Source organism: Scomber scombrus, chromosome 12, assembly GCF_963691925.1.
Source record: "Scomber scombrus chromosome 12, fScoSco1.1, whole genome shotgun sequence".
Lineage (NCBI taxonomy): Eukaryota > Metazoa > Chordata > Actinopteri > Scombriformes > Scombridae > Scomber > Scomber scombrus.
The window spans coordinates 28454692-28466253 of NC_084981.1; the positions used below are offsets into that span (position 1 = coordinate 28454692).

The window sequence follows — 11562 nt, forward strand, 5'->3', positions numbered from 1 at the left end:
AAAGATGCTGTATCAGCTGAGGTGGGAAAAAACAAGAAATCTTAACAAAATATCTCAAAATGTTCAAATAAATGATTTACAGTTTGACTTTTCTGGTTTTAAGTTTGTTCTTCATTGAAACAGAAAATATGTTGCAAAGTGTGTTTAGCAGACATTAAAGCAAAAACCAAAGTGCAACTTCAGATTAAGAAAAAAATTAAAATACAATGAATAATGATGTTGAACATTATATAACATTTAAAACATGAAAATATTAATAAAATGCTGAGCATGTTATCTTTTGATCATTGCTCATATTTACATAATTTATGAAGTTATGCTCATAACAGTTTAATGTTCATATTATACATTTCATACACAATGTTGGAAGGTAAATTCAGATGTACAATATGTTGTCAACGCTTATGCTTGTGTTGTTTACATAATCTTTTAAATGTCGAAGGCAGAAAGGGAGATGGGATTGTTGCTAGATAATGCCCAAAGAAAAGCATAAAAGGATGGGAATATTAGTGCAGAAGAGGGATTGCGAAGTCTAGGCAGAGCTTATGTACATAACAGAGATGTGTATGCTCAAGAAGATGTTTATAGGTTAACAAATATGCATCTGAAGGAATGTTTCTGACGACGATTTAATTCAAATAAATGCAACAATATGTCTTTTATTTTTAAATGTTTTATTTATTTTGTCCAGTAGGTTGTGTCTATACAGACTAAGGCTAGTTGATGAAGTTTTGATAAATCACTATAGCAAACCCCTATTAAAATTTTGGAAGGTAAATTTAGACGTACGAGTTTGTTGTTAACGCTTATGCTTGTGTTGTTTACATAATTTTTTACATGTCGAAGGAAGAAAGGGAGATGGGATTGTTGCTAGAAAAAAGCATCAAAGGACGGGAATGTTAATGCAATGTTATGCAGTTAACCTACATAACAGAGATGTGTATGCTCAAGAAGTTGTATACAGATTACCAAATATGCATCTGAAGGAATGTCCTGACAACTATTTACTTCACCCAAATGCAACAATGTCTTTTTTTTTTTTTTACATTTCTCTTGGTCAACAGTTTGTCTCCACAATCAATACTTAGCGTCACTAGTTTGAAAGAAAAAGCTAATGAGATCCTCACATTCCTCAGGATCAGTTGTCAACCTTATCTTCAGTATTTAACAGTGAGAAACTTCAGTGAGAAGTTAAAGCTGGAGGACAGTTAGTCAGTCAGCATGTGTGCAGTTAGTGGACGGTCCCTTGTTTCTGAGGATCATCAGCAGAGAGAGTCCACAGCAGTACACCAGACTCTTCACTATCAGCACTGTGTACAGCACACAGAGCAGCAGCACCTGGTACTGAGACGGGACAAAAGGTGGTATAGCTGCCGGAGGTGGAACAAAAACCTCTGAAACACAAAAAAAGTGAAGAAAAAAAATGTCAGCGCTCTGCTCCTCTGCTCTCTCTGACAGCGTCTCCAGATGAAGCTGAATCACTGCTGAACACAGTCACCAAGCCTTCATTACCTTGTTCTGTTTGGGCCCTCACTTCGCCCCCCTCGTGCTTGACGTAGCAGCTGTATTTATATGTGCTGTTCTCTTGCTGATGGAGCAGCAGGATGGAGGCGCTGCGTCCCGGCTCTCTGAGCTCCAGCTGCTCTCCCTCAGCAGAGGTCACCTCCTCCATCGAGCCGTTCTTCTTCTGTCTTTTCCAGGAGAACTTGACCAGAGGAGGAGACATGGCTGAGGCCAGACACAGCAGGGAGCTCTTCCCCTCCAGGTGGGCTCTGGATGCTGCTGGGTACACGCTCACCACGGGCTTCACTACCTGCTCATCTGAAGTTTGACAGCAGCAACAAGCAGCACAGACACACATTCACACAGTCAACAGCAGCTTACAGCACTGCACTGCATTCAGTCTGATCCTGGAAACTACATGATCACTAAACTACTCATCAATACACCACAAACATCATCTACTGGACACTGGATCAATAATCATATCAGACTAAAGCATCATGGAAGCTCATCATATGTCATATAGAAAGATTAAAACACAATGTACCACTCTTTATCAATATTTACCACAACATTAATTACTAATATAATAACATTTGTAAAACTGAACATATATCATGACATAACAGCCTCATATAAAATACATTTTTTCATTATTATATTATATTGTTTTACATTTCATGTTTATAGTGTTTTATTTAAAATATATTTACAACCATATAGTAATAATTTATCTATGTAAAAAAAATGTTTTCTCTTTAAAATTAATTATTTCTTTCATTTGTTAAAAAACATGATTGAAATCACATATAAAATACATTTTCTAATAATTATAGTGTTTTATATAAAATATAATTACAACTATATCCTTTACTGAATTAAAAGTGAATCAATATATTAATAGATTCTCTTTTTTTCATGAAACATTTATAAGTTTTATATAAAACACAATCACCTCAACATGTAGAAATATGTCAAATATAATATAATGCAACATAATATAATATGATGACTTTTGTCTTTGTAAAATTTAAAGTATAGTTTTATTACTTTTTTAAAATATATTATATTCATATTACATTTGTAAATATTATAGTGTTTTATATGAAGTATATTTACCACTATATACTTTAATCTAATCAGTCACACAATTCATCAATATTTTTTAAATAATTCAGCTTTTATATAAAATATAATTAACACATGTTCAGATTTATCAAATAAATATAATGTTATATAAATTTAACACATTTATAGATATATTAAATATAAGATGATATATATTTTAATCAAATTATAATATGTATGTTATCCTATGTATTATATTTTCTACTATATAATTTCAAAATATTCTTAATATTATATATTTGACATCACATTTATTTCATTTACCAATTACATTTATTAAATGTGTATTAAGATTTACAATTATACACTTTAATTTTAAATTATATTTATTGTAATAACATTCATCTATTTTACCTTCATGCATTAATATATTTTCTACTAAAAGACATATTTATCATCATAAAAACACAATTATCATGAGATACATTTTACCAGTTACAAATATATACTGTATATTTAACACACAATATATTTATCACTATTTGCTTCTAAAATGACATTTAGGAACATTTATTAAATGATGTTTCACATCATATATCATCTTGTTTTTAACAAACAGCAGCTGCTGCTGAATCACTGAGATGATTAAATCCTGTTTATTTGTAACATTACTGATATCAGACTTTTTGGCTGTAAACAAACTTTGATGTGATGCATAAATAAAGAATAACTTGTGGTGTGCAGTGAGATTTGAAGCTCTTTTCAGGAGTTATTGATTTGTTTTATGTAAGAATGGCTGCATGAAGAATTCTCTACTAAATATGACAAAACTAACATGTAAAGCCTGAAACAACAGAAACTAAAACTACAAACACATTTTCAACTTGTTCAATAAAACAAATGAAGGAAAATGAAAGTTTAGACTTACCTACAAACAGTTTAGTCCCAGAGCCGAAGATCCAGACGTAGTCTACACAGTGAATATGACTCGTACAAAAACCTGTCTGCTGTTGAGTGTGTCAGCTGAGGTGAACCAATCCACATTTTTAAGCAGAATCATTTTTCATCTCCATGATGTGTTTGTCTAATTTTCATATCAACATGACTGTCTCTTCTTTTATTGATTTTAGCCACATTAGCAGTGTGACTATATGGATACTAATGTCAGTCAGTTGGTCGGTCCACCACTTAAGTGCAGATGGATTGGATCTGATTCTGGATAAAATGACGGAATGATTGTTAATTAAATGTTGTTCAGACGTTCACGGTCCCCAGAGGATTCAATTATTGATTTGACCTGGGCTGTGGTTTACTGCTCTCTTCCTGTCAGTAACACTGTTTGACATCTGTAGGTTTTTGTACAGGCTGCAGGCATCATTTCTCACTGTGGGAGCCAGATTTCAAACAGGAGCAGTAGTAGGTGGCTAAATGCGAGAGTTGAACTGTCTGGATCTGCAACTCATAGTTGTTCTGTTTCTTTGCAGCTGAGAAATCATCTTTCTGAGGATGATTGTAAGAATCTTTATATTCTACTCTACCATCACTCCTTCTAATGGCCAGAATCCTTGTGAATGTTTCTGTGTCTTTCTTCTGGTACCAGTATACATTTGAACTGGTACACTGGTCAGTTCCTCGACAGCTGAAGGAGACTGCTTCACCAGCTCTCCTGGTCAATGTTAAATCCTCCTGAATCAGCTGTGCTGCCATGGCAACCAGCGCTGTAGAGAAACAGACACACAGATGAAGGTCAGTGTGACAGTGTTTGTTAAAGGTTGAGTTTGTGGGCTCCTGATTGGCTGGAAACACTCACCTGAACACAGACAGCACAGAGCAGCAGCTGGGAGGAAAAGCATTTTGTGAAGTGGTGTTTCCTCTGGTGAACCTGGGGAGAAGTGGCGCTCTGATGCAGCTGAGGCCAAACAAGGACGAGCTGTGAGATCAGACGAGGGCCACGTGGGTTTCTAACAGGTCGTCAAACCTCCCATCAGCCCCTGCTGCTGCTGTGTGGTTTTCCGCTGAGTGAAAAAATAGTCTAGTGTTAATTATTCTAATAATAATATTCAACTATAATTTTAACATTGAAAAATCTACAATAAGAGAAAATGCTGCCTGTTTAGGAATAACTAAATCTTTATTCATGTTTATTAACTCAAAATTTGGTTCAGCTGTTTCCAAAAGTAACTTGCCTCTTTCTTTTATATAATATTTATGATAGACTTTACACACTATATGATATATTATTAATGTTGTACAGACGTTTTATGACACTTTAAACCCATAGTTTACATCTCATTCTACACTTTATATTACATTACCTCTATCTGCTGTGTGTTGCTGCTGTCAGTAATAAAACCTTTACACTGCTGCCCTCTGGTGGCTGCAACAACACATTGCTTCTACTACTACTAGTTTTGTTTTCATGGCCCCAAATGTGTATAAAGAGCAGAGGTAGAAAGCAACCAATTACATTTACTGGCGTTACTGTAATTGAGTCATTTTTTTTATGTACTTGTACTTTTTAAAGTAGTTTTAAAAACCTGTACTTTTACTTTTACTTAAGTATGTTTTGTGTGAAGTATTGTACTTTGGTACATTTTAAATCACATCCGTTACTGAGTAAAAAATGTTGGCCGAAATGTTTGTTTTTTTAAACAAAGCGGATCGTACAGCATCATTAACCAGCATGATACAATAACTTAACATTCATAATTTATTGCAGCCTGTAACAACCTGGCAGGTAGTTCTCATAGCGACATATAAACTCTAACAGAACACAACAAACTCATATTTATGGACGCACACTACAAGAAATGTCCATTAGACGTTGTGCCGTTATCTGTCTCACTCTGCAGGTACAGGCATTGAGCATGATGCGTTCATGTGAAAAGGACAGTGTCGGAAATGAGTGAATTGAGCAAAAGGTGCACAGGGGGCAGCCTTTTTAACAGGGGTACTTAAAAGTTTGGTCTTCTTTGGGTCATTTAAAGAAAAGTTATTGTTTTATGCCACCTTCAATTCAATGGTTGTGTTGTTTGAAAATGTTTTATGGGATGGTCTGCACTAAAATGACACATATCTCCATAAATGTTTTAAATGTCTTGTGTCAACATATTTCATTTTGTCATTGAAGTAGAATTTGTAAATGTATACCTTTACCTTTAATTAAAACAACTAGTTAGAGTATATTTTTAGACCAGTACTAGTAGTGGTACTTTTACTTGAAAAGAACTCCATCCACCTCTGCTATTTATCAGATTTGCTTTTATTCCACTAACCCTCTAGAACCCTCAGGTCTTCTGGTAGCAGCCTTTTAATTATTCCCAAAGTCCGAACAAAAACCCACAGAGTGGTATCTTTTCATTACTGTGGTCCTTGTCTCTGGAACAGCCTTCCTGAAGACCAGGGGGGTATTCCAGAAAGCGGGTTATATTGAAAACTCAGAGTAAGTTAACCCTGAGATGAGGGAAACTCTGTGTTATCCGTTCCAGAATGAGAGGTAACTGAAACTCTGAGTCAGTAACCATGGTAACTGACTCAGAGTTCCAGAATGAGAGGTAACTGAAACTCTGAGTCAGTCACCATGGTAACTGACTCAGAGTTTCAGTTACCTCTCATTCTGGAACTGATAACTCAGAGTTTCCCAGTCACCATGGTTTAATTGTTTGTTTGTATGGGATCATTGACATGATTTATATCTGCCTGTACCCTAAAATAGTCAGTGAAAATTGTATTTTTTAAGACAAGGATTGACACATGTTATTTGCACCTTACACCAGTGGGTGGCACTGTGGGCCTGGGCAGGGACTATGGCTGATTGTGAGTATTTCCGTTTTCCTCTCATAATGCCAGACGACCTGGAAGAGAACAGCCATATCTCCGGTGTTTTATTTTTGTTTTCCTGACTTTCAGGTTAGTAAGGTGCAACACTTACTGTAAGTTATGTGTCTTCAAGCACAGACTCGTTTTAGTAGTGGTAAAAGTTATTTGAAAGGAGAAGGTTGTTTGTTTACATTATATGAGCCGTGTGTAACAGCGGCAATGCTAGGCTGTTAGCAGCTAATAGTAGCTCGGTAAACCCCAGTATATTCTACTTTGTTATATTTATTTTTGCTTACCTGGCTCCATCATTGCATTAGGTCATGTTATAATCTACTGTTTGATTGTGTAACCAAGCGGTTAGCAACCGTTAGCAGCCGTTGGTGCTAACAGCGCTAGCGTTATTGTAATGTGTGTTAACAGTTAGCAGTAACACACATTGAGTCAGTAAAGACCATGAATTATTTAGTCAGTGTTCAACCACCACAGTAGTTTGTTCAGTTTAGTTTATATCATCACATCACCTTCACCACATCACCATGTCAACCTACCAAAACATTCATTCTGTCACAAATATAGATCCAGTCACACATCCCAGCACTCTATCACAAACGTTACTTTATCCATTCACTTGCATACATCCATACACTAGCTGGAGTCATAAATATACATTCATTTCCATATTAAAAAAACTCATCACATTCATTCATTTTTGGCTGTTAAGGAGCTTGATTGATACAGGAACTAAGGAATGTTTGTATCGATTGTGCCTGCATAAGGGAAGCCTATATCTCTTCCCAGAATAATGTAGATTGTTTCTGGTTCACACTCGAATAACAGATGGTGGCGGTAATGCACCAAAAGCTGGATGACCAACCATGATAAAACAAAAAAAAGAAAAAGAAGATTTCACAAACCAGAACTACTATGAGCAGCATGGAGGAAAACCAGAACCCGGACTTACTTTCTGCTACCATCGATAAACAGGTCAGTTTCTCAGCCGTAAAAACTACAGAAAGTTTTCAGTGTTTCCCTCTATTTCTTGTAAGATTGGCTCTGTAGTGAAACTAGTGCAGACATCCCAACCTGCAAAAAGTCATTTCAGGGAGGTTTTTTCCGGGGGTAGGGGTTGTTACACTTGGTGTCGATCCAGGGGAGGGCTGCGATCAATGTATGTCTAATAAGCAGCAACACAGAGCTATAAGGACGCTTTGCTGTCACACGCGCTGCAATTATAGTCACACAAACACGCGTAGACGGCAGACTTGGGATGTCTGCTAGTGACACCAAACAAAGGAAACAACTAAAAACCATCTCTGATATTTTCCAGTGTTAAACTGTGAACAACCTGCTGTCGTTTACAGAGTCGAAACTGTGTTTTTGATGATATTTCTTTTGCAGAGTCCAACCAAGCTGCAACAAAAAATATTGCTCAGGGAATGAGGTGATTGTGGTGAAACTGGAAAATCATTTACCTATATTTTATCCCTAATAGAAGAGTTTCAGGGAATTTGATAATATATTACTGTTTACCATGATATTATATTGGCACATCTCTGAGTAGGACCTTAATCATCTTCATGTCTTGTCTCGATCTCTCTGCAAGGTTTCTTATTGTACTGCTTGTTTTTTTCTTTTTCTTTTTTGTCAATGCTCTATTAATGGCTTCACAAAGGTCAGGAGAAGTCTAGATGTCCGGATGTAGTCTGTGGTCAGGGTCAAGTTTTTAAAATACTGGATCCTTGATTTCTCAAACTGCCACTCTATGGTTTTTTAATGACTTGTCAGCTAACGTACTCTCTCTCTCTTTCTCTGTGTGTCTGTTGGCAGACACAAACAGGAAGAAAGGAAATCAAATATCACTGCTGTCGGCACTCTGACGAAGCCGTCACCACATCAAGATATTTACCAATTCATCAGAAAACTCACACTGGAGAGAAGCTGTACAGCTGTGAGCAATGTGGGAAAACGTTCGCTCATAATAGTAATCTAAAACAACACCAACGCATTCACACTGGAGAGAAGCCGTACAGCTGTGAGCAATGTGGGAAAACTTTCACTCACAACAGCTCCCTAAAAACACACCAACACATTCACACTGGAGAGGAGCCGTACAGCTGTGACCAATGTGGGAAAACTTTCACTCATAACAGTAGTCTAAAAACCCATCAACGCATTCACACTGGAGAGAAGCCGTACAGCTGTGAGAAATGTGGGAAAACTTTCACTCACAACAGTAGCCTAAAAACCCATCAATGCATTCACACTGGAGAGAAGCCGTACAGCTGTGAGCAATGTGGGAAAACTTTCACTCAAGACAGTAGTCTAAAACAACACCAACACATTCACACTGGAGAGAAGCCATACAGCTGTGAGCAATGTGGGAAAACCTTCACTAAAGATATTAATTTAAAAACACACCAACGCATTCACACTAGAGAGAAGCCATACAGCTGTGAGCAATGTGGGAAAACGTTCACTCATAACAGCTCCCTAAAAACACACCAACGCATTCACACTGGAGAGAAGCCGTACAGATGTCAGCAATGTGGGAAAACTTTTCCTAAAGACAGTCATTTAAAAACACACCAACGCATTCACACTGGAGAGAAGCCATACTGGTGTGAGCAATGTGGTAAAACTTTCACTCAAGACAGTCATTTAAAAACACACCAACGCATTCACACTGGAGAGAAGCCGTACAGCTGTGAGCATTGTGGGAAAACTTTCACTGACAACAGCTCCCTAAGAAAACACCAACACATTCACACTGGAGGGAAGCCTTACTGGTGTGAGCAATGTGGGAAAACTTTCAACCAAGACAGTCATTTAAAAACACACCAACGCATTCACACTGGAGAGAAACCGTACAGCTGTGCGCAATGTGGGAAAACTTTCACTCACAACAGCTTTCTAAAAACACACCGACTCATTCACACTGGAGAGAAGCCATACAGCTGTGAACAATGTGGGAAAACTTTCACTAAAGACGGCCATTTAAAAACACACCAATACAGTCACACTGGAGAGAAGCCGTACCGCTGTGAGCAATGTGGGAAAACTTTCACTCACAACAGCTCCCTAAAAACACACCAACGCATTCACACTGGAGAGAAGCCGTACAGCTGTGAGTATTGTGGGAAAACTTTCACTCAAGACAGTAATCTAAAACAACACCAACGCATTCACACTGGAGAGAAGCCGTACAGCTGTGAGCAATGTGGGGAAAATTTCACTTACTACAGCTCCCTAAAAACACACCAACGCATTCACATTGGAGAGAATGACTTGTGATAATTTATGATGCAACGACTTTTTCTTTATTGCGTTTCATGTTGTATCCCAAATCAGCGATTATGGTTACCAAGTTTAACCTTTGGAAGTATTAACATGCCACCCGCTTGTAGAAAAGCTGAAATGTTACATTGACAACAGTTGAAAATAGCGATGGTGTGATTTTTGTTTTTCCTAAGAAAAGCAATGTATTTGTGAGATTTTATGTATGAATGTCTTCATGGTGGGAAACACTGTGAAAGAAATAGGGACCTTAATGACATCACCTGCACTTTGTAAAGGAGTTTAGTTCAAGGTATCTAAATGTCATGTTTTATAAAGTAATCCCAAGATAAAAATGTTTTAACAAAGGATGTAATTCAAAATCAATGTTAATATAAAGTTGTAGTTTTCCAGATGAAAAATGTTTTGTAAAAATAGTCTTGATTCAATAACGGCTGTTGTTAAGCCCTCCTCATGTTTATTTCTCTTTTGTGTACTCTAAATATTATGTGGCTGACAGTATAGTCAGCTCTTCTGCAGTTCTTGAAATTGGATGCAGCATCTGTTGCAGTGATATGAAAAGTAACTCACATCATCACAGGAGTCACTTTTGGAGTGGAGCAAAAATGTATAATGTCGCAAAGCAAAGATTTGTAGATGCCTTGCTGTGTGTTGTCAAATTTGTGGAAGGCGGGCCTCCACACAGCCGCGCCTTCGTTCCAGTGAAACCAGCCCACCTTTTGTGACTTTGGTTGTCTGTTCGTTCCACTACTTGCCTTGGGTGTACTTTCATATGAATATGATAAAAATGTAAAGAATAAAATACACACAGGGGCTCCACAAGGGAGTGTCCTGGCTCCATTCATGTTCACACTGTACACAGCAGACTTCAAATACAACTCTGAGTCCTGCCACTTCCAGAAATACTCGGATGACTCTGCTATTGTGGCGTGTATCAGGAATGGACAGGAATCTGAATATAGGGATCTGATAAAAGCCTTCAGTTACTGGAGTCACAAGAACTATCTCCTACTGAACACCTCAAAGACTAAGGAAATGATCATAGATTTCCGCAGGTTCAAGCCTGTTGTGAATTTGAAATTTGAAAAAATTATCCAAAATAGATGCCATTCCAAACAAATCACTCTCAAAATGGAAAATATATCAAAGAAAAAATCAATTACAATGCAATCAGCATCAAATCGTAATGGTGAAACAGTGTAAGATTGTCTTGTCCTGGCTTGACCGGGCCTCAGTTTTTAATTTCGTACCTCTTCATGTCTATGCATATGTTGTTGGTATGACAATAAAGTATGCTTGAATCCTTGTATCCTTTAGGGTAGACTGATATTAAGAAAGACACTAAATAAGTGTTTCAGCTTAGAGGAGCTGATTCAGTTTGTTCCCCCCTGTTATTATCTGCCCTTAATATTGTATGTTGTAAATTAAAACAATGGGTGAAAAACCCTCCATAAGAAATACCATTCCTATCACAATTGTGCCTACTTTAAATTTTGTGTGTGTGACTTTCTCCTTAGATTAAAAAAAACAACTGCAACAAAAAATAATCACACATCAACTCTCAGTTTTACTGTACACATTATATATACATACACATATATAAGACATATATACTCTTTATGCACATTTGGGGCCATGAAAACACAACTATGAAGAGAAGAGTAGTAGTGGAAGCAATGTGTTGTTGCAGCCACCAGAGGGCAGCAGTGTAAAGGTTTTATTACTGACAGCAGCAGCACACAGCAGATAGAGGTAATGTAATATAAAGTGTAGAATGAGATGTAAACTATAGGTTTAAAGTGTCACAAAATGTTTGAACAATACTAGTAATATATCATATAATTTGTATATTATATTATATAGTACATTATAAATATT

The 11562-nt window shown here is 36.9% G+C and overlaps 3 protein-coding genes across 3 annotated transcripts in view; 2 read left to right on the top strand and 1 right to left on the bottom strand.

The window, feature by feature from the left end:
• Positions 1 to 1212: 1212 nt before the first annotated feature.
• Positions 1213 to 4487, bottom strand: LOC133991930 (immunoglobulin lambda-1 light chain-like). Its single transcript, XM_062430544.1, has 5 exons — positions 4382 to 4487; positions 3966 to 4289; positions 3500 to 3541; positions 1513 to 1821; positions 1213 to 1394 (listed from the first exon to the last, which is right to left on the bottom strand). The coding sequence occupies exons 1-5, from the start codon at positions 4422 to 4424 to the stop codon at positions 1213 to 1215; spliced, it is 900 nt and encodes a 299-aa protein (XP_062286528.1). The 5' UTR covers positions 4425 to 4487.
• A 1965-nt stretch (positions 4488 to 6452) lies between these two features.
• Positions 6453 to 10540, top strand: LOC133991923 (zinc finger protein 665-like). The gene is made up of 3 exons (XM_062430536.1): positions 6453 to 6480; positions 7228 to 7374; positions 8218 to 10540. Exons 2-3 carry the CDS (start codon positions 7315 to 7317, stop codon positions 9679 to 9681), a joined length of 1524 nt encoding a protein of 507 aa, XP_062286520.1. The 5' UTR covers positions 6453 to 6480; positions 7228 to 7314; the 3' UTR covers positions 9682 to 10540.
• The window catches only part of LOC133991922 (zinc finger protein 420-like), a 63569-nt gene continuing 58461 nt past the window's right edge, over positions 6455 to 11562 (top strand). The window contains exon 1 of the mRNA XM_062430534.1: positions 6455 to 6480. The gene's annotated coding sequence lies outside the window, so the exon portion shown is untranslated. The remainder of the gene's footprint in view (positions 6481 to 11562) is intronic.